The 24,288-nt window shown below is 30.7% G+C and overlaps 1 protein-coding gene and 1 pseudogene across 7 annotated transcripts; both read left to right on the top strand.

Moving 5' to 3' along the window:
- The first annotated feature begins 788 nt into the window (after positions 1-788).
- On the top strand, positions 789-2,613 carry LOC145132336 (ethylene-responsive transcription factor RAP2-4 pseudogene; annotated as a pseudogene). The gene has a single exon (XR_013717998.1). The product of XR_013717998.1 is annotated as an ethylene-responsive transcription factor RAP2-4 pseudogene (transcript).
- Positions 2,614-2,720: 107 nt separating this feature from the next.
- LOC145132303 (uncharacterized) lies at positions 2,721-23,038 on the top strand. Of its 6 annotated transcripts, XM_079067057.1 has the most exons (7): positions 2,721-3,287; positions 3,692-3,806; positions 3,887-3,960; positions 4,124-4,234; positions 4,329-4,501; positions 5,086-5,295; positions 21,253-23,038. In XM_079067057.1, the coding sequence occupies exons 6-7, from the start codon at positions 5,217-5,219 to the stop codon at positions 22,470-22,472; spliced, it is 1,299 nt and encodes a 432-aa protein (XP_078923183.1). In that variant the 5' UTR covers positions 2,721-3,287; positions 3,692-3,806; positions 3,887-3,960; positions 4,124-4,234; positions 4,329-4,501; positions 5,086-5,216; the 3' UTR covers positions 22,473-23,038. The 6 variants fall into 6 exon arrangements, with proteins under 6 accessions (XP_078923183.1, XP_078923204.1, XP_078923198.1 ...); XM_079067078.1 differs by lacking the exon at positions 2,721-3,287 and having other exon boundaries at positions 3,297-3,806; positions 4,175-4,234; XM_079067072.1 differs by lacking the exon at positions 2,721-3,287 and having other exon boundaries at positions 3,297-3,806; positions 4,165-4,234.
- Positions 23,039-24,288: the final 1,250 nt, after the last annotated feature.

The raw sequence follows: 24,288 nt of genomic DNA, 5'->3' as shown, positions 1-24,288 counted from the left end.
GTTAAATTTTCTCACTTTAATTATATTAAATTAATAAAATTAGATTGAAAAATAAAATAAAATTAATACATATTATAAGATGATATAACTTCATGTATTTATTTAAATCAACGATTATAATTTTATATAATTAAAAAATATCTCATAAGTAATAATTTATTTAAATACATAATTAATAATTTTGATTTTTTGATATGAAAATTTAATTAATTTTATAATTGTGGTTTTTACCGGTTATAAACTAGTAATTATATGAATTATTATGAAGAAATGAGTTTTTACACCCGGGAACAGAAATATAAGCTTCATGTGATTGGCTGACGTGGGTATTGCGTGGCAAAGAATATCTTCCGGAGTAAACGAAGGGACCACGCGTAGAGCAGAGCACGTGGTATGTCTCACTAGAGTAACAGCTGCATGCCTTCACCTACAAAGCAATAAGTTATTTTTTTCTTTTTTAAAGATTGTTGGTTACAATTTATCTTGGTATTCAGTATTATTTAATTGACAATATTCATTTCGTTTCTGAATAGCTTTCAGAAATTAATTAATGTGGTTCTTTTTGTTATATTTAGAAACTTCGAGAAAGCAAGAAACCATTGTCACACACGTGTCACCTTTTTACTGGCTGCTATCCTCACATCATTCGAGTAGCCGTAGTTACAGATAATTCTTAAATTATAATTAAAATAACTTAACCGTGGTTAGTAAAATAGGTTGAACCCGCGTTAAACCAATCCAAGTGGGCTCCACATATCCATACCCCTATAATAAAGAGCCACCCACTCCTGAAGCAATTCACATTCAAACAAACAGGTTAGATCCACAGTTCTTTTCTCACACACTAAAACACACACTTAAAAGATTTCTTGAAAATTTTCTTCTGAATTTCTTTAAGTTCTTTCTTGTTTCCCCCCTCTGAATTCCCCGCTTCTGTGTTTCCCTTTCTGTAAATCATCTGTTTAAGAAAAAAAATTGAAATTAATTTGACTTTTTTCTGGGTTTTTCATGGATTTATTAAGAACAAAAAAGCAAACTTGATTTGGGATTTTTTTTTTACAACAAGGTGCTTTCAGAATAGAGATCCATCTCTTTTAATTTGGGTTCTATTTCAATCAACTTTATTTTCATTTTTGTGTAAATCTTTTTAAATTTCATTATTTTCGTTATAAATCACACCTTTTCAGGCTTATTTTCGTCCTTCTAAGGTTGATTTCTTCAGAAAAGAAGGTTTGCTTATTTTGAAAACCTTAATTATTCTGGGTTTATTATTTTGTTATTTATTCGAAAATTAAAAAAAAAAAAAGATTAATGACGTCAGCAACAATGGAGTTCTGGAACACTACTGGAGGTTTCCAGCAGTCGTCGGCAGGCGGTGAGCTCATGGAAGCACTTGAACCTTTTTACAAAAGTGCTTCGTTGGATTACCAAAATACCCTCTCTTTCTCTTCATTCTCTCCTTCTCCTTCTACTTCTTATTCATGCCCCTCTTCGTCTTTTTTACCTTCTCCTTCTTATTCATTCCCTTCTTCGTCTTTTTCAACTTCTCCTTCTTCCTCTACGAACCAACAACAATTCGGATCGTACCCGGATTGTTACTTACATGGGTTTTCTACCCCAGACCCGTTTTATTATGAACAACCCGGATCAACAGTCGGTTTAAACCAATTTACCCCAATACAGATCCACCAGATTCAAGCCCAGATCCACTTCCCCAAGAATGGAACCCAATTCAGTCCGAAACCTGTACCCATGAAGCAATCTGGGTCACCTCCAAAACCCACGAAGCTTTACAGGGGTGTAAGGCAACGTCACTGGGGAAAATGGGTCGCCGAGATACGATTGCCCAAGAACCGCACCCGGCTTTGGTTAGGTACCTTTGATTCAGCAGAGGAAGCCGCGCTGGCCTACGATAACGCCGCATACAAGCTGCGTGGTGAAAACGCGCGGCTCAATTTTCCTCATCTCCGTCACAACTGGTCTCAGACCGGTGGCGACTACAAGCCACTCCACTCTTCCGTTGACGCTAAGTTACAAGAAATTTGTCAGATCTTGGCAGAGGGGAAGAGCATCGATGGTTGTAAGAAGTCACGACAGTCTTCGGGAAAGTCAAAGAAGGCGGCAGAGCAGGCGGAAGTGGTCAAGGTTGCAGGTTCCGAGAGTGACGGCGAAGGAGTGTCCGGTTGCGGGGATTCTTCGCCGTCGTCGGGACTTACCTTTGCTGATTTCTCAGTGGAAGAAAGCGCGTGGTGTGATTCTGAAAATTTCTCGCTGGAAAAGTTCCCGTCGTACGAGATCGATTGGGATTCTATTTGATGTTATCGTTTATTTCTTCGTTTGCTACATATGGTACAACTAATAGTAGCTTTAGTAGGGTATATTTGTAATTTACTGGGGAAGTTTAGTTACTGCAATCGAGTTTTTTGGTAATTGCAGGGCTTGACACTTCCTCTTCGGTGGATAGTTTCGTAAATTTGAAGGTCTTTGTAGTTTGTTTTTTTTCTTAATGTTGCTGGGCTAGGGTAGAAATGTAACTTGGCTGGTGGTTTTTTTCTTGGCCAAATTCCATGTATTTTTGCCTTTATATTGTATTCTTCTGTGTTTTTGGTGGTACGATTATAATTTAAAATTTAGACAAAATTGCAAAAATAATCTATATAGTTATTTTATTTTATATGTTCAAATGTTTGAAAAGTTGTAGATTTGTCATTTTTAACAAGTTTTGGTCTCTTTTTCATTAAGTTTAATGATTCATTCTTAACTTCTTTAAAATGAAAATACCCTAATGGATCATTTTTACATACATTTTTTTTTATTTTATTAAAATATTATATATTAATAAATATTATTTTTAATATAGAATATATTATTATATATATATTAAAGTTGTGGAGGAAAAGAACAGTAAAATTGACATTATTTGTCCACTTTTGGTCCCTTAATTTACATATCTGGTCCCTCTACTTCTTTAATTAATTTATATCATATCCTTTTGTTTGTCTTCTATTCCCGGGTCGGTACTGTTCGAGGCCGGATCCTTACTACTCATCGACTTAGTTTAATCCCCCCACTTCTTCTCGATGTTTCCTCTACCGTCTCACCTTACATGTGTCTCATCTTCTCCACCGTTCCTCCAAACCACCGCTACTCCTTCTCAGAGGATTAGGATTAGGGTCAAGGCGAGGAAGCTTTCAAACGTTCAGGGGCTCCTCTCCTCCGCTTCATCTACTTCTCGGCTTCGACTTCCCATCGATCCGTAAGCATCGATTTACGGATTATTGTTCCAGGTATGTAATCGATTTGAACTATCTGTTGATTTAAACTCATTTAGTGAGTGTGTGTGTATGTTCGTTAAATCAGAATCAGTGATGGGATGGAAGTGAATTCAACATATAGTTGTTTTTTAGATTTTCAATTTTTGGTCTCAGACTCCACCGTCAATGTCTTTTGGTTAGGGTTGGGTTTCCACCAAAATGCTTCATATTCTGATAATTTCTTATCCATCGGCACAGTTCAATCGCCTTCGCTATTCACGATCATCTCATGTAAAGCATATCTAAAATTGTGTTCAGAGTTTAATTTTAGATTCATGAATTCTTTACAATTACAAATTACATCTTATTTTGATCCAAAGTAGTGATGATGTAAAGGAATTAGGAATGATCTTATTGTTATGGCCTTCATTAAACAGAAGTAGAAGATGATGAGTAGAAGAAAGATGATTGTGATGAAGATGAGCAGGTTGCATAGGAAGAGGAAAAGGTGGATAGTGATGTTGAGAGGCAAATGCGTAAGAAAAGAAAGATGTACGATTAATTTGACAATCTTTCGTTTACTTATAACTTAACGGTTGCCTTTCTGATTTATATTGCATAAATCTTAACAGAGAGTCAAAGTGGAACAATGTTCTTGATGAAGATGACTGTGAGCTCCTTCAAGATAACATCACTAGGAAAATTGGTGAGATTCTGAGTGTGTTTTTCTATGAATGGATGTGTGAGTGTATGCATATCTCTATCTTACTGTGTGTATGAATGGTTTTAGGTGTTTGCATATCTGATTTTTTTTCTTAAGTGGTAATAGTAAAATTTTTGTTTCTACTTCCGGATGATAATTTTAATAGAGTAATGAAGGAGAGGAGGTTCTACTTACAGTTGGTAATAGATGATTGCAGAAAGTGGTTGCAAAACAAAGACTAGAAATGGAAATTGAAGGGTTTTCATGGAAAATAAAGGTATGTTTTACTATGTATATATTGCCTTTAGCAAATCCTATTTTATGGAAAAGTAAATTGATTCTTACAGGGTGGAGATGTTCCTTTTGTGTAGATGTTTGGGGAATTTACTCTATCAGTTGGCATTGCTGTAATTACTCATCTCTGAGTTTGCATTGGGGCTTATATAAAATTGGAAGAATTGGGTAATAACAGGTAGGAATGGGGTATTGGGCAATATGAACGCATGGAATTGTATTGAATGCTTCTTTATGGCACATGCATGAGGTAATTAACAAATCCCAGAGCCACAAAACAAAACAGATTTTTGTATTTAACTTCAAATTGAATCATCATTTTATTTTTATTTTTTTAACAAAATAAACATCATTTAAGATGGCTGCTTTCGGAACTGATAAAGTAGACTATGTGATATAGCTGAAGACATGTTTATAGCTGAAACTTTCAACATAATGCACATCTTTTATTTTATTTTTATATTTTTGTAAAATATGGCTTTGGATCTGAAATTCTTATCTCTATTTCATCTTTTTTGATCTTTCACATTCTTGAACTCCAAATACTAGAGCCAAAGCACATGAAACAAGTTAATGGTGGCGTGTTTAGGAACAAAATAAATACTAGAGCCAAAGCACATGAAACAAGTTAATGGTGGCGTGTTTAGGAACAAAGTAATTCTTGAGAGCTAAAAAAATCAAAAGATGTATATATGCAAAACCAGATTGATGTAAATGGAGTTGTGAAAATATTAGTTGTTTCCTAGATAAAAAAAAGGAAATTGAAGAAATTGTTATTTTGTTGCATGTGTTTTAAAGGTGCAAGAATTGATTTATAAAATATGATATATACAGGTAAGTAGGTGAGCAGAGCTCCTAAGCTACAGAGGTTGGTGACACCAAAGAAGGAGGGCAACAATTGGTGACAAGAACAAGAGGATTACAAAGGCCAAATCAGAGGTTGTAGATTACCAAACTTCTTGCAAATGGGTTCAAGGAGCAAAGGAGAAAGCGAAGTGAGAGTTTGGATAAAAAGAGGTCGGATGGATTCTGTTATCAACAAAAGTAAGCCAACTATAACTTCACATTATATTTACATTATACCTGCATGTAAACATTATTGTTTACAAAGAAAAACCATCTAACCCCGCAACGCGGGGGATACATCGCTAGTTATATATTAATAAATATTATTTTTAATATAGAATATATTATATATTAATAAATATTGTTTTATTAGATTATTAATTTATCTAACTTAAAATTTTTTTATTAGAGTAATTCTTTTTAATAGAATTATTATATACAAACACCTATTATATTATGAGATTATTATATACTACAAAACATTATATATATATCTAGAATTATATTATATATTAATAGTTATTTTATTTTATCGTTTTATAGTCCGGTTTTTGTGAGAAACTCATTTTAAAGTGACTACTCGTGAGGACATCTTAAAAAAAATTGAAAAAAAATCTAAAAGAATACAAATCATAAAATCGAACATAGATCTATGTCCGGGAGAAAAAAAAATTTGGAAATTTTTTTTTGTATCATTAAAATTGATCCATAATTCAATTTTAATTTTTTATTTTGTATCATTATGATCATTGATTCAATTTTAATGATCCAAATTTTTTTTTCCGTTTTTTGTTTCTCCCGGATATAGATCTATGCTCCATTTTATGATTTATATTTTTTTTTCAATTTTTTTAAGGTGTCTTTATGAATCCTCATTTTAAAATAAATCCTCAGCCGATCTTATATATATATATATATATATATATATATATATATATATATATATATATATATATATAAATCGTAAATATAATTTACTCCTAAACTACTTAAATTCACCTATATCAATGACGAGACTTGAACCATCAACCTCAAAGAAGGAAGGCAACATCGGATACCACTAGGCTAGAAGTTCTTTGGTAATAAATATTATTTTTAATATATAATATTTATATCATAATAAATATTATATTATTGGATTATTAATTTTTTTAGTTAATTTTTGTAATTTTTTTATTTTTTAATTTGTTGAATTATTAATTTTAATTTATAATTTTTTTCATATGATAAATTTTATTTTATTGGATTATTATTTTATTTTTAATGTATACTATAAATTCTTTTTAATTTATTTAATTTCACCACAAAGTCGCCGAAATAGGCAAAATTGTCGCTTCTCATCATAAAAAATCGGCGGGAACACCAACACCTTCATCGGAGGTTCAATAGAAGCTCTACCAACCTGTTCCACCATGCGTCGCTGATAGCCACATGCGACAACCTCTTCATAATCCACTGAAATTTTGAATATCCCACATAATGCACTACAAACCCTTTTAATAATTATAAGTGGTGGTGGTGACCGGGTGATGGTGGTGATGTTTTCCCTATGGTTTCTTATTATAAGCTACCTGCAATGAAGGTGTTTGGCAGTGATCCTGGCGATTTAGATGATGAGAGACGACAAATTTACGTATTCCAAGACTTTGTGGTGGAACCGATAAAATTAACAAGAACTAATATTATACATTAAAAATAAATTAATAATCCAATAAAATAGTATTTAGTATATGAAGAAAATAATAAATTACAAGTAATAATCCAATAAAAAATAATTTTAAAACAAGGAATTACAAAAGTTAAATAAAAGAAATTGATAATCCAATAATATAATATTTATTATGATATAAATAGTATATACTAAAAACTATATGTATTGATATATAATAATTTAATAAAAAAGAATTACTCCAAATTTTTTTTTTAAAAAGAATTAACTAAAATAAAATAATAATCCAATAAAACAATATTTATTAATATATAATATTATATATAGAAAATAATATATTAATCTATAATCTTTCAATAAAATAAAAAAGAGTGTATGCAAAAATGGTCCTTATAGTATGGTAAAAGACAAAATTGTGAATATGGTCATGAGGGTAAAATTGTCATTTTATAGAATTTAACATCCAACTAGTTAAACTAAACGGACGATGGACTAAACCCACAATAAAACTTGTTGAAAAAGACGAAATCTTCAAATTTTCAAACGTTTAGACCTTAACCACATAAAATAAGAAGCCACAAGGATCATTTTTGCAATTTTTCTAAAATTTATGTATATTTTTTACTCTTACATGCTTATACTATTCATTAGGTATGAGACTCGTTGTACGGGTTGATATTAAAATAAATAAATAAATAAATAATTAAATATGGGAGGAAGAATATATTGGTTATCACTTACTATTAAATTCATTACATTTAATACATTATATTTATAAATAGAAATATTATGCAATTTTTTATTTTAAAGGGATAATGATTTAAAAAGGTAATATATTTTTTGATTTGTATATATTTAGTCATCGAGTTTTTTTTGTCCACATTTAACAATTTAATTTGTTTTTTTCCACATTCAGTCCTTATAACCGGCTACTCCTGGTTAAGCCGAAAAAATGACTTAATAATGTAATATATTTTTTAGTTTGTACACATTTTTTAGTCGTTATGACCGATTTCTTCAGATTTTGCTCACGACATCTTACATGAGACAATCATTAATGATGTTTTCTCATACGTGGCTCGTCATTCATTTATATCAGTAACCTAATTTACAAATCGATCAGATAATGTTGGTCCCTAGTTTTTCTCCAAGCAGAAGATGTCTTCATCTTCAGTTTTCATTTATGTGCAAAACAGACAACGACTATGGAGATAGATGAAACTTTTTTCCAACGATTTGTTGAGGCAAGGTCAAACATCGATTCATAAGGATTATTGAGGTAATACTCAAGACTACTGAGTTGATACAACGGGTGCAAAATCGGCTGCAGACCGTACATAATCGCCAGAAGAGTTATGCTAATCAGTGACGTTCAGACATCGAGTTTCTGGTTGGAGATTTTGTGCTTCTTCAGGTGTCACCTTGGAAATGTGTCATCCGGTTCCGGAAGCGGTTCAATTTGGGCCCCCGGTATATTGGTCCTTTCAGGATTATCACCAGGGTGGGAAAGGTTGCATGTTGGCTGGATCTGTTTGATGAGCTTAGCCAGATCCACAACACTTTCCATGTCTCCCAGTTTTGGAAGTGTTTAGCTGATGATTATGTGGTGGTTCCCTTGGACGACATTTAATTTGATGAGCGCATGAATTATATGAAGAGACCGATTGCGATCCTTGACAGGAAGACGAAGACCTTGCAAAACAAGGTGGTGGGCTTGGTGAAGGTGAAATGACAATACCATAATGGTTCGGAGTGGACATGGGAGCCCGCGAAAGGAGATGATGAAACATTACCCGAAGTTATTTACACCAGTGAACTTTACGGACGAAGTTTGATTCAAGTGGGGGGGGGGGGTGTAACACCCATACCCTCATGTATAATTCTATGTTTAAATTGTCATTTGTTGCATTTTTATATCCTATACTGAGCGCAAGATAGTCCCTTATGTTGAGCGTAGGAGGAAGAACTCATACATGGGTTTAAATGACCTACACTGAGTGTATATTGAGTTACGTAGAGCGTAGGTGCGCTGCACCAAAACCCTAATTCTTGGGGTTGTGAGCCCTAATTAAAGGCTCTAACTCCTTGAGGGTCTCTCCATGCTCAGCCTCTACCCTCTTAATTAGCCATATCGAATCCCTAGCCACCTTGTGAGATTTTTGAGACCTTAGAGTGTTTTTGTGTGCATCTTTGAAGGAATAGTTCATTGGGGAAGCACTTGAGAGCTCCAAGCTTTGTAGATCCAGATTTTGCATCTTAGAATCCACCTCTATAAGGTATAAAGTTTCCATAATGATGATTATTCATGTTAGATCTAGCTTGGTCATGATTTTTGTGCTTTTGTCCCCATAACCTTGGTCCTTGTGAGTATGAGCTACTCCAGATTACTTGAGTGTAATTTCCAAACGTTTTTGGGCTTATAAAGCCATAAAAATGAGAGGTTGGCCACACTCATCCATCCATGCATGAGTTCATGAGCAAAAGGTGGTATTATGGACTTAGGGTTTGGATTTGTGCTCTATTTGGCCGTGTAAAGAGATAAATCCATAGAATTTACCCATTAAGACATGCATTAGATTCAGATATGAGAGTTGTGAGGTTGGCCTTGATGTATTAAGAGCTTAATAGAAAGTTGGTACATCAGTAGAGCTAAGCTGAGCGTAGTTTTCTCTACCCTTAATATAGCATGATTTTGTTGGATTAGGTGTCTAAGCCAATAACTAAATTAGTATAATCTTGAATTATTAGCAAATTCCTTTTGGGTTACCTTCAAACTTAGTAATTGAATAAGATGACTTTTTGAGAGAGAGGGAGAGAAAGAGAGAGAAAGAGAGAGAGAGAGAAAGAGAGAGAGACTGATTTATTGATTAATTATATGATTAATAAATAGCAATAAATGAATTTACTAAAAAATAATATATTAATTAGAAATAGTAATATTTAATTAAGAATTAATCAGAAATTTATTAGAATTAATTTTGGGATTAATTGGATTAATTAAAAGTGCAAGGGTTAAAGTGAAATTGTTCAATAGTTGAACAAGAGTGAGTTCAGAACCTTCCTTGGAAGGAGTTGGATGAATTCTAGGTTATTCCAGGGCATTTGGAATATTCCTTACAGATAAATAGGACGTTGGATAACTAACAATTTGAATCAATATTATTTTATTCATTTTAGGGTTATCTAGGGTTTCCAAGTTGCACTATAAAAGGATCCCTTGGGCTAGGAATTTCGGCCACTTCCTTTTGACAGAGCCATAGCCGAAATTTCATACCCCCTCTCCTCTCTCTTCAAGTCTCCTAGTTGCTAGGGTTGTGTGTGAACCATCAAAGGCATGACATTTGTGGTGCTAGCTTCCAAGTGACTACAAGAGCGATTAGATTTGATTTGTTTACTATAACAAATCAAAAGGTATGTAATCTTCCTTTATGAATTCTGATTTCATTAAGGTTTTGTAGTTTGATAGTTCATAGTATGTTGTCTTTATGTGAAAGACATAGATCCTCTTTAGGTTGCATATGCCCTAATCATTTAATTGTTAAATGTTTTTCCGCTCAATGCATTGTTTTGTAATACATTCGTCATAATTTTATGATGTTTCAGTAAATATGGTTGTGTTTATAAGATTAAACATAATTCTGATACTTTGAAAAGATTCAATGAATAGCAGAATGAATAAAAGAATCTATTAGGCATAAAGATAAAAGAGTAAATTACATGAATCGTCCCTCGTGAAGGTGCCAAAAGGCACGTTCAGTCCCTATTTTCAAAAATTAACTCGGACCGTCCCTCGTTTGATTAAAAGTTGCATGTTTTATCCCTCGTTAGTTTAAATTTACACGCTTAATCCTTTGAGAGACATGCAATGACTATAATACCCTTTTCAATTTTATTTTTCATTTATTTTTAATGATTCAACCCTTTTAATTATTAAAAAGTATTTTAATTAAAAATTTTGGACGTATTTTAAAATTTCTATTTAAATTTGCACACTAACTTCGTTAACCACCAGCACCATCAGAATTCTAACCCACCAACGGAAAAATGAAGCACCACCGGAAACCCTTCTTGACCGCCGCCACTGACCACCACCTCATTTCCCTACCTCTATTCATAAACCCAAAAAAATGCATCAAAATAATCTCGAAAATCCTATATCTTTATGTAAACCAGAAAATATATCCATAAATCCAACAAACAATCCTGGAGGTGTCTTAGCGTGGCCATAATGCTTACTAACCGATGAAGTGAAACAGGGGAAGTGTTCACCAAATGAATGATCCTAAATTGAGCTTCACCCTTCTTCTTTCCACCATTTCCAGCGCTCTTTTTTGTTGTATCTATCGATGATAAATAACCTTTTACAATATCATCAATGTAGGATTTTCACCACCTGTCGTCACAACCACCACCAGACACCTGCACAACCACCATCAGACACCGCCTCTACCACCTCCATTGCTATCAACTACATTAACCATAAAAAATAGAGCAAAAATAAAAAACACACCGGTTTCAAAAGCTTAAACGCAGAAATTAAACCAAAAAAATCATAAAACAAGCCAATTATGGTGCAAACAATCCAGAATTAGGGCAAAATCAGAAACACACCACCGTAAGAATCTTGGAAAAATCACAAACCGAAATCTATTCAGAATTAGGGCAAAATCAGTTGGAATCTAGGTTTACTGTGATGGTTTATTTTGAATGGATAAAAGAGAAATCAAATCCCCTATCGGAAATCGAAAAATAACCCCTCAAATCTTTCGGAAATTCAACTGATATCGGAGGAATTGAGAATTAAGGCGATGTCGACATTAGAGTAATAGGTTTCTGGCGGCGGTGATTAACGAGGGCTTAAGGTGCATATCGATAGATTTAAGGCTTCTCTCGTCGGCCACTTCGTTATCATCTTCTCTCGCCGACCTCATCGGTGGCTTCAGGTCGACCGATTTTGCTTCACGATAGCTTGGGCGACGAAAGTTATCTTGGGAAAAATAAGGGGGAGGTCTGAGTGATGAAGTGGGGATATTATTAATTTTAACTTTTTTTGTTTAACTTAAAAATGAGAAACAAATAAAAAAATTAAAAAGAAATTATTAAGGGTAAAATAGTCTTTTTATGTCCGGAGGGATGAAGTATGTTACTTTTAAACAATTGAGGGACGGTCCGAGTTAATTTTTGAAAATAGGGACTGAACGTGCCTTTTGGCACCTGCACGAGGGACGATTCATGTAATTTACTCAAGATAAAAGTTTCTCTAATCTGAAAGAAAATGAGAGTGCTTTAGTATCACGTTTTGTGATCATCTTAATAATTATGGAACTATATCATAATTAGTACAATTGTATGACTAAGAAGATGAATCAAATATTGTTGGAATGGTTCAATCAAGAGATAAGTCATACTTCGTTTCCAATCGAGTTTTAGAGCCAAGCTCTAGTTACTGCAAATCGTATCTTGAAACTTCCTTCAAACTAAGAAGGTTAAAAAACACCTCGAAATATATGGAGTAAAATGCTTTCTTACTTTAGCACATTTAGAATTGGAGTTGTGTTGTTTTCATTAAAACAAAAAATAAACTGAGACCAATCCTGTGAAGTGTTTTCTTGTTGGGAATCTGCACGAACTTTTGTATAATTATTCTATCTCGTCAAGGAATGTTCCTTGAGAGAAAAACTCATATATCAAGAAGTCAGTAGAAGTTGTATTGATCTTGAGAGTTTCAAGAGTCAACCGACAATAAACCTTTTAGTTATCACTAGCACGTGACCTGAGGTTGATAACCAGTCGTGTTTGATTGAGACATTCTTATTTTTGTGCATCTTCCAGTTGAGTTGGCAAAGCTTTTGAGTTCTATGTTTTCATTTAACTACAAAAGCATAACGTGTTAGTCAGTGAAAGTACATTGATCAATATGGGTAAGCTGCTAACATCACGAAAGCACTGGTAGGCCCTTGTGCTAACAGAGGGTAATAAATTTAGAATAATCAAAGTTCAGTCCATGAAGGAAAGATAAATTTGAATTTGATTTTTTCCTAAACTTGTCTTATGATTGCAGGTTAGAAATGATAGATTCACATGGATGGGAATGTATACAACATAAAATCTAGGTGGCAAAGGTTTCACTGTAATTCATGAAAATGATTATGAGGAAATACTTTTGCTAGTAGATTTTAAAAGATCCGATAAAGATCAGTATGACTATTGGTTGTGTTAATTACATTCTCAAATTCACAATATGATTACAACATCCTCTTCATATTTCAAATTGTGAGAAATGGCAAGGAATTGTTTGAACTTTCAAAGACTTATAGTTATAAGTTATGAAAGGGTTTAAAGACACACATATGCTATCCAATGAAGGTGTATAATCTTAATAAGTCTACTTGGAGACTTATCAAAGAATCGTGTAACAGAAATCTGTATTTCAGTAAGAAAGTCAAGAGTATTGATTTCTAAAAGTTCAGTTGATTTCTGGGTACATGTCAAAGCTAGTGGGAGCATAATCGTTATGTCAGTATCGCATGTTGAAAATACTATTCGTAGGTAACAAAAAATTTCAATTTGCAAGTTGCAAAGTTTAAAAATTGTTTCGCTATGACAGAATTAAGGGAGAGGGCACTCATACTTTGTTTTGAATATAAAGGTTTAGATCGTATAGTCTAATAAAACTTAGTCATAGACATATGTGAATATCATGTTGAAATGATTCAACATAGGAGATTCGATATATGAGAATATTATAGCAAGATACTGAACATATATGAAATCCTTATGTGAGACATAATGAGTCAAGTCCCATATTCTTTGGATATAGGATCAATTACATATGCTATAATATTCACTTATTCTAATTTTTCAAATGCTCAGAGCATTGTCATGAAAAGGACTAGAATTTTGTGTGACTAAAGTTATTAAACAACAGTCAAAAACATTATATGGATTGGTTGCTTGTGGGCAGTTGGAAGTATGATATTGTTTGGGAGGACCATAATGACATGTTTTAGATTAAGATGATTTCTGGTTAAAATTGATGGTCGAATGGTAATATGGAAAAGTTTCCATAAAGGGAGTTGATTATTAAAATATACATGTGAATTGAAAACTTTAATGTCAAGGAGTGTACCGTGAATTTGAAATTATCATGGAATTATTTCTAGTAATAAAGTTCCAATGGAACATTTTGTAATATTGTTTGCTCAATCTCTATGATTTAGTAGCCTCGACATCACAGAAGGTCAATGCATGTAAAGTTGGAATTCTCATACATTTTAGATAGTGACAAGAATTTGAAATTGTGAAATGAGCATCGTTGGAATAATGTCCAGGTGATCTGTTCACAAAGGATGGACCTTATAGAGACATAGTATGCATGTTCATAACATGGCGTAAATGATGTTTTTTAATTCAAGTGTTTAGTTGATTACTCGAGACATTATACAATGAATAAAGTCCTAATTATTATGGTGATTAAATGATAGAGATTTATTTATATTCAATAGATTTGAGATGAAAGTTAATTAGTTTATTATTGTGTTTCAATTTGCATGTTTTACTTCTCGAATAATTTAATTATTCAAACTCCACAGTCGCTCATACTTTGGGAAGTAAGTAGTAAATTAAGACTGTCATGAATTAGATTGTAGATTGTCTAAGGGAGTTAGACATAACAATTGTATTGCTACAACATTCATGAGTACTTAGAAATGGATATTTAAGTATTGGATTAACCGACGCTCAGAGAATTACTCCATGAATTCTGTTACGAGTAATTCTGAGATGATAATATCTTATTCTTAAAACTAATATATATGAGTTGTAATTTACAAGTCGGTTGTGCATTAGTGTTGCGAAAACGCATCAGTAACATGATGTTATAAATTGCAGTATCATGTATGATTTGGTGAGTAAAGGATACAAGCATATGAGTCAAAGTTTATTCGTTCCTTTGGCCTTAACATAAAAAGTGATATCAGTGGGCCCCTCGGTGATTTGGTGTTGACTTATAGTGTTGGTACCAACTAGGACTCAGTTGATGTATTCAATTTGAAGTCTTATGTCGTCATCACAAATCGGTAAATCGGGAAACAAAAATTGGACAATGAGATTGATTATAATACATGTCTCATGTCCGTACGATATCTAGAAGAACGGAGAAATATTTGATCACTTATCTTAGGGTCAATATCTGTTAAGTTCAGAGTTCGGCAGTTGCTATGGAAACACTATTTGTTGTTTAATTTAGAATTTATACCAGTAATTTAGTTTTAGATTTATCCAAGTGGGAGACTGTAACGCCCGCGTTTCCCACTAGACATTAATAAAGATGATGAAGTGGTTAGGGTCAATACTTGTAATCTTTTGAGGTTGATGAAAGAGGGTTATTTCATTATTATGTGGTAGTTATATGTATATATATATATATATATATATATATATATATATATATATATATATATATATATATGAAATTCTATGTCTTTTAATTAAACTGAAAGAAAATGGTATCAAAGCCAAGACAAGTTTTTGGGGTGGTTATGCATGATATATTTATTTCATATTTATTTAATTTGGGTTTAATATTCTCTAAGAAATTTATAAGTTTTAATAAGTATGATTCAGAGATAAGACCAGTGATTGGTTGGATTAGCGTAAAACGCGCAGATAAGGACGTAAGTCGCGGTGACGGACCACAATCATCGTCGGGACAATTTGCCTCTGTTCATCGTAATTAAAACAAGTAAGTTTTCTTAAAGAATTTTAAAGCAAAATTATTTAAATATGAGTAAATTTTCACGCATACTATCTAAAAAATATATTCCTGGTAAAAATATCGATAATGAACAAGATTATGATAATCAAATAAATTCTATTGAAGAAACCGTTAATGGCATAGAACAAAGTTTGAATGATTGGACAATACCTAAAACTAATGTTAATACAATATATAGAATATAAACTTTTGACTATTTTCAAGGTTATTCTATTAAAATGACAGAACAAACTTTGTCTATTGGTCAAAACCAACAAAATTTACATTTATTATCATCACGATCTATTCTAGAACATAGAATGAAATATAAATTTTTACATGCTGGTTTAGTCCAAATTGATATCAAGCCTTTATTCAGACTTGGAATAGATGCCCATGTTCTCCTTATTTTAAGAGACAAGAGACATAAAGATTTTCAAATTTCTATTTTAGCTATGGCTGAAACAAATATTGCTAACGGACCTATTTATTTCAATTGTTATCCAAATTTTTCTGTAGGGTTATTTGATAAAAATATTTTAGATACTTTAGTGTTAACTGTAGAAACAAAAAATTTAGAATTTAAAGATGATACAAAGCCTTTAGCAATAATTTATCGTGTTTGTTACAAAACTATGACAACTACACTTGAACCGAAAACACGTTTATTGAGTCCGAAAAATGAAACAATTATTTTTGAAGCAAATACTAACCATACCAAAGTTCACACACCAAAAAGGTTAAAATGGTCTGATATATAACTCAATCATGTAACTGGAATTTATAAAATGTTATCGATCCAAAACCACTAGACTCTTCAAAACAAATCTCAAATATTATAGAATATAATGATGGTTCAGTAGATATAAATTTTTCTTCCTTAAAAATTTCATCATCCATATTATCGACTTCTTTTATCCCGGAGACAAGTTCTTCAAAATCTCCGTTATCAAAGTCAAGATCTTTAAAACTAAAAACTGTTGACTATACTAATATATCAAGATGACCAAAATAGTGAAAATAGTTTACCTAGTCCTACTAAATCAGATTTTATTGATGAACTCCAAAATTTTAAACAACAAATATGAGTTCTAAAGTACAAATTAATTGTTCAAAAAATAATAAGCTTTGGGCTAATATGTTAAAAAGACATTGGAAGATAAATTCTAATATATGCAAAACCATTCAACGTTTAGAAGAAACTAGAATTCATGAAGATTATAATTTATACAAAATACTTCCATATACTAATGAATATAATAAACAAATAGAAAAAATTTCTAGGCTAACAATAGGAATAAAAAAAATACGAAAAATCACGAAGTCATAATTTAGAATCAATAAAACATATTTCTTCAATCCTAACAAAAACAACCTGTTAAAATGAATTTCTCAAATTTAGAATATCAAGTTGACTTTGATTACTTAAAAAATATTGAGTATTACAAAGATTACAATAATAAAAAAAGAGCTTGGCACGAAGAAAATTTTTCATACTACTTAAGATTTCTTCATTTAGGCCTTTGGGAAGATTATGTTTTATCAAATAAAATTCATTCTCCTTTTTTTCAATGGTTTGAGTTAATTTATGCCCCTAAACATAAAATAAATTACCCATTTAAAAATAATTCTATCACTCCCATTTTAGAGAAAAAATATAAAGATATTATTTATAATAAAGAAATTATTGCTAATTTTCCACCAAAAGGAGAAATTATTATTAACGATATGTTTATTGTGACTCCTTTAGTTCAAGCCCCAAATCAATTAACTATGGAAAAGGGTCTTCAAAAAATTATTTACCAAAATAATTATGCAAACGAAACCTTATCTAGTATTACCGAACATTTAGTTAAAATTGAAGAAAAAATTTTCAATGACAAGAATGATAATAAGCAGAATATGGCAAGCACTAGCAATATAAGTTTTGTTCCTTGTCAAATCGATGGTAATTTTAATCTAGGAAATACAGATTTAATTAACGAATTAGAAAAAAGACTTTCAAAACTTCATATCTCAAACACTAACAGTATTAATACCCTTACAAATGATGAAGCTGAAAATAGTGATATTAATAGTGAAACAAATTTTGAAACCCTTGCTCAATAATTTGATAATTCAAATAATGATATTAGTCAACTCACTAATGATTTTTCAAATCTTAATAAAATTCATCAATCAAAACGAAGCTCTTTCGGAAAGAATCCAAAGCCAACCATAAGAAATTATTGGAATAGGCCCTCTCTTCCAGATGTTCAACTAGAAGAACAAACTTTTCAATTTGATCGTTCTCAATATGATGGTAATTCTGTTTATGAATGGAATGTTGATGGCCATTCTGAACATCAAATTATGAATATTGTACAAGAAATGACTATGGCTGCTAATGCTTATAAAGCCCATAATAATACTCAACTTCAAATTGTTAATATTATTACTTCTGGTTTTACTGGTAGTCTTAAAGGATGGTGGGATTTCTATATTTCACAAGAAGAAAAAGATTATATTTTATCTGCTAAGAAAACTATTATAAAACAAGAAAATAATCAACAAATACAAACGTTTGAAGATGATATGGTTAATACTTTAATTTTTGCTATTATCAAAAACTTTGTAGGAGATCCTACTACTTTTCAAGAAAAAACTTCAGAAATTTTAATGAATTTACATTGCAGAAAACTTACTGATTTTAGATGGTATAAAGATAATTATCTTGTTAAAGTTTTTTCGAGACCTGATTGTAAAGAGTCTTATTGGAAAGAACGTTTTATTGCTGGCCTTCCAAAACTCTTTGCAGAAAGAGTTAGACAAAAATTAAGAGAAAATTTTAATAATACCATCCCTTATCAAAATTTAACTTATGGAGATCTAATAAACTACATTAATAAAGAAGGATTAGCAGTTTGTGCTGATCTTAGGTTTAAGGAAAAGCTCAAAAAAGATAGAATTAACAGTAAAAATGAATTGGGAAATTTTTGTCAACAATATGGTTATCAGCCCTTGAATGGTCCGTCTACTTCAAAATCTAAAGTATATAAGAAAAGACCTTCAAAATATTTCAGAAAAAAGAATTATAATCTTCCAGAAAATTATAAAAAAGGCCAAGATTATGCGTCAAAATCCAAAAAACCTTATAAACCAAATTATAAAAAATCTAAGAGAAAATCAAAAGACATTATTATTTGTCATAAATGTGGGCGTAATGGTCATACAGCTAATAATTGTTATGCTAAGACAAAAATAAATGAGTTAAATGTTTCTGATGATTTAAAAGAACAAATAAGAAAATTTATTTTAAATACTGATTCAGATTCCGATCAAAGTATTTCTGATTTTCAAACAAATGATTTAAATATTCTCGAAAATACTACTTCAAGTTCAGAAGATTCTGATGTTTGCGAATGTATTGGTAAATGTCATTGTAAAAATTTAATCAATGTAATTACTAGTAGTTCTATTAACGTTCTTTCACAAGATGATAAAGATCTTTTAAACTCTCTTGATTCTATAAAAGATAAAAATATCCAAGAATTATTAATAAAGCAGATGCTTAATAAAACTAATAACATAACTCCTGATAATAATGAAAATTTTAATTTAAAAAATATATATGAAAGATTTACTGAAGCAAAGCCAATCTCTATGCAAGAACTTCAAGAAGAATTAAAAATAGTAAAACAAGAGATAAAAGAAATAAAAAATAAAATTTTAATTTTAGAAAAAGAAAAACCTTCTATTTTTAAAAACAAAAATATAGAAATTAATAAAGAAGAAGAAAATAAAATTGAAAATGTAACTATTGGAAAAATTATAAATAATCAAGTTTCCTAAAAATGGAACACTCAAATTACTTTAGTTAAGGATAATTTTAAAATCAACCGAACTGCTTTAATTGATAGTGGTGCTGATATGAATTGTATTCAAGAAGGAATTTTTCCTACACAATTCTATGAAAAAACTGCATCTAGACTTACTGGTGCCGGAGGTACAAAATTAATTGTAAATTATAAAGTTTCCGATGTTCATATTTGTAATAACCAAGATTACTGTTATAAAACTCACCTAATTTTAGTAAAAGATCTATCTTCTCCTTTAATTCTAGGAACACATTTTATTACAAAACTATATCCTTTTATGGTTCATGATGATGGTATAAGAACCAATATTTTTGGAAAAGAAATTATATTTAAATTTTGTGAACCTCCTCTATATTCAACAATTAATGTTCTTAATTATAAAACACAACAAGCTAAATATCTTATTAACAAAATAAATAATGTTCGAATAACTAATCAATTAAATGACAATAATATTCAAAATAAAATAATAGGTTTAAAATTAAAATTTGAAAAAAATATTTGTTCTAATATTCCTAATGCCTTTTGGAATAGAAAACAACATATTGTAAAACTACCGTATATAAAATTTTTTGATGAAAAGGATATTCCTTCAAAATCTAGAGCCATTCACATGAATAGTGAACTAGAAAGTCATTGTAAAAATGAAATTCAAGATTTAATAAATAAAAAACTTATAAGACCTTCTAAATCACCATGGTCTTGTTCAACATTTTATGTTATGAATGCCGCAGAATTAGAAAGAGGATCACCAAGACTAGTTATCAATTATAAACCTTTAAACAAAGTTTTAGAATGGATTCGTTATCCTATTCCTAATAAACGAGACTTGCTAAAAAAACTTTATGATTCAAATATATTTTCAAAGTTTGATATGAAATCAGGATTTTGGCAAATACAACTTCATGAGGAAGATAAATACAAAACTGGTTTTAATGTTCCCTTCGGGCATTTTGAATGGAATGTAATGCCTTTTGGATTAAAAAATGCCCCTTCTGAATTCCAAAATATTATGAATGATATCATAATTCCTATAAGTAGTTTTGCTATTGCTTATATTGACGATGTCCTAATTTTTTCAAAATCAATTGATCAACATTTCAAACATTTAAATCAATTTTATGATTTAATTTATCAAAATGGTTTCGCTGTCTCTGCAGCAAAAATGCATTTATTTAAAGATGAAATTCGTTTTTTAGGGCATGATATTGTCAAAAACACTATTAGACCTATTACAAGAAGTTTGCAGTTTTCTACTAAATTTCCTGATGAAATTATGGATAAAAAGCAACTTCAAAGATTTTTAGGATGCTTAAATTATATCTATGATTTTTTCAAAGATTTAGGGATTATATGTAAACCACTTTATAACAGATTAAAAGATAATCCTGAACCATGGACTCAAAAACATACATATATACTTAAATATATAAAACAAAAGGTTGCTACTTTGCCATGTTTAAATTTACCTCATCCCAATGCCAATATCATAGTTGAAACCGATGCTAGTGATATTGGATTCGGAGGAACTCTAAAACAAAAATTTGTTAATTCAAAAGAAGAACAATTTGTTCGATATTACTCTGGTGCATGGAATGATACACAAAAAAAATTATTCAACTGTTAAAAAAGAAATTTTAAGCATTGTTTTATGTATTAAAAAATTTGAAGATGATTTATTTATGAAAAGTTTTTTATTAAGAATAGATTGTCAATCTGCAAAAACTATTTTAGAAAAGGATGTGAAAAATATTATTTCCAAACAAATTTTTGCTCGATGGCAAGCCCTTTTAGGTAACTTTGATTTCGAAATAGAATTCATAAAAGACGAAAATAATTCGCTTCCTGACTTTCTTTCTCGAGAATTTTTGCAGGGAAAATGAGTTCATCGTCCTCTTCCAAACATGATGACAAGAAACCCGTCTATCAAAAGCTTGTTCCATTTCAAAATCAAAATCGTTTTTCTCTTTTAACCCCTACTTCTAAGAATTCACAACTTTATTCTAATATCCTTCAATCAAAACTTGTTACTCCAAAGTTTACTTCAACAAACACGATAAGCCCTTTTGTAAGACCTTTTACTCCTCAAACTCAAAATTCTGTGACTCCTAGCCCTCCTACAAAAACTCCTTATGTTCTTAATCCAAATTTCTTAAGAGTTCAAATTCTTGAAGGTTTTCAAATCCATAAGTTACATCAAGGTTTTCATATTCTCACAAATCATCTTTTTGGTCAAGGGAAAACCTTTTATGTTGATTCATATAAAACTCGAGAATATTATCAAGCTATTTTGCAAGAATCTGGTTCGGTCAATTTTGTTCATCGTTCTAATTCAAAAGAAGGAAACATTGATTTTAGCAAAGCTCACATCATCAAAATCATTTCTCCAGAAAGTTGGGTTCCAAACCTTCATTCTGAAAAACCTCTTATAAGTTATCCTGCTTATCCCAGATTTTCTTACTATGATTATCAAGATGCCTGGACTAAGGCGTTCTTTATTCGAAATTATTCACACTCATGGTTTATCTTCTTTGATTTAAACTTCAATTGTGAATACCCAAGATGGTTTATCAATTGGTATAAATATATGGGAATTCTTCCAAATTGTTTACCAAAAGAAATTTACGATAGATATCTCAAATTTAAGGAATTGTTTATTCAACAAATTCCAGAATTTGAATATATGCTACAATTCACTATGATATTCAGAGTTCCATGGATAATGTCTTGGACTTTTCATTATCAAGAAGCAAAGGATACCTCTCCTCCCTGGCTTAATCGACAATTTCGCTCAAAATGGTGGGATAAAATGAAGATTTCTCAAGCCAGTGAACAAGCAGTAATTAAATATTATCAAGAAATATATATTCAAAAACCGGAGGTTGAAGCCACTTTTATCAAAAGTCTTCCTCAAAGTGATGTGGATTTAATTTCAAGAATTAAAGATGCTGCTACCTCTTCTCCTGAAGAACTTCAAAACTTACTTCAAGAAATTCGCCAAACTCCATCAGTTTCTGACGATTCTCCAAAATCTATAAAGAATGGTTTATTTCAAGACGCTCAAGACCCTTTTGATGATCCTTATGAAGAATAAGAAATTCTTAAATTTGGTGTAATACCTTCAATGTAGGGTATTTCGTTTCTTCTATTTATCAAATCCATTATTTTCAAATACGAGTGTGTATATACTGTGTAATTATACACTATATGTATTTATAGTGTATAAAACAAATATTATCAAATTTATTATCAAAATTATTTAGTCTTATCAGCAATAATAATATGAAGACAAAAAACTTTACAAGATGCTCCATAATGGATAATATGAAGACAAAAAACTTTAGAAGATGCTCTATGATGATATGCTTTATCAAAAGTTGATATTTACTGATTACAAAAGACAATTTATTCAAAAGATGATAGTGACAACCACTTACAAATAATTGATTGGCCATTGAATCATACGGAAAGATTTCACTACAAGATTTCAAGGTTTTGAAGACTTCAAGAGGAATATAAATAGACATCATGTGTTAGTAGAAGAAAGCAAGCAAAAATATTCATTCTCTAAAAAATGTTCATTCTATGTCTAAAAACTCTCCAAGAGTCTCTCTTTCTACTAGTAGATGTTCAAAGTCTCTAGATTTTCAGATAATTCTTTCTCCAGATGTATGTACTGATTGTAATTCAAGCTTAATTCAAGAAGGTATTATCTAAAATATTTTATTCAATTGTTGTATTGCTTCTATTTCTCCATGATAGTTTCATTTCGAGTTGTTCTAACCATTAATTTTACAAGATTTGAAATATTTGTTAAAATAGTAGTCGTTTTTAATAATCAAATTAATCAAATTCATGCTTGAATTATTTAAATATGTCTAACAAGATCTTGATGAATTGTATTCCTAATAGAGATATTCTTGTAAGAATACAACAAATCCAAGAATCTATAAATAATTCTGAGCAAAATCTTAAGGATTCTTACAAACCTAATAATCTAGGTACGATTTTAAACAATAATCATATTCATGATGTTAGACAGTTCATAAGAGCTAGTATTAAAATTCGTTACAAGCAAATACGTTATCTAAAAGCAAAACTATTTGTATTTTAATATGAAATTTATTTGTATGAAATTCTATGTCTTTTAATTAAACTGAAATCAAATGCTATCAGAGCCAAGACAAGTTTTTGGGGTGGTTATGCATGAGATATTTATTTCATATTTATTTAATTTGGGTTTAATATTCTCTAAGAAATTTATAAGTTTTAATAAGTATGATTCAGAGACAAAACCAGTGATTGGTTGGATTAGCGTAAAACGCGCAGATAAGGACGTAAGTCGCGGTGCCGGACCACAATCATCGTCGGGACAATTTGCTTCTGTTCATCGTAATTAAAACAAGTAAGTTTTCTTAAAGAATTTTAAAGCAAAATTATTTAAATATGAGTAAATTTTCACGCATACTATCTAAAAAATATATTCCTGGTAAAAATATCGATAATGAACAAGATTATGATAATCAAATAAATTCTATTGAAGAAACCGTTAATGGCATAGAACAAAGTTTGAATGATTGGACAATACCTAAAACTAATGTTAATACAATATATAGAATAGGAACTTTTGACTATTTTCAAGATTATTCTATTAAAATGACAGAACAAACTTTGTCTATTGGTCAAAACCAACAAAATTTACATTTATTATCATCACGATCTATTCTAGAACATAGAATGAAATATAAATTTTTACATGTTGGTTTAGTCCAAATTGCTATCAAGCCTTTATTTAGACTTGGAATAGATGCCCCTGTTCTCCTTATTTTAAGAGACAAGAGACATAAAGATTTTCAAAATTCTATTTTAGCTATGGCTGAAACAAATATTGCTAACGGACCTATTTATTT

The sequence above is a fragment of the Lactuca virosa genome, chromosome 1, assembly GCF_052849685.1.
Source record: "Lactuca virosa cultivar CGN04683 chromosome 1, Lactuca_virosa_CGN04683_v6, whole genome shotgun sequence".
NCBI lineage: Eukaryota > Viridiplantae > Streptophyta > Magnoliopsida > Asterales > Asteraceae > Lactuca > Lactuca virosa.
Note: the sequence above shows the minus strand (reverse complement) of the source record. Positions and strands in the feature narration are given on the sequence as shown.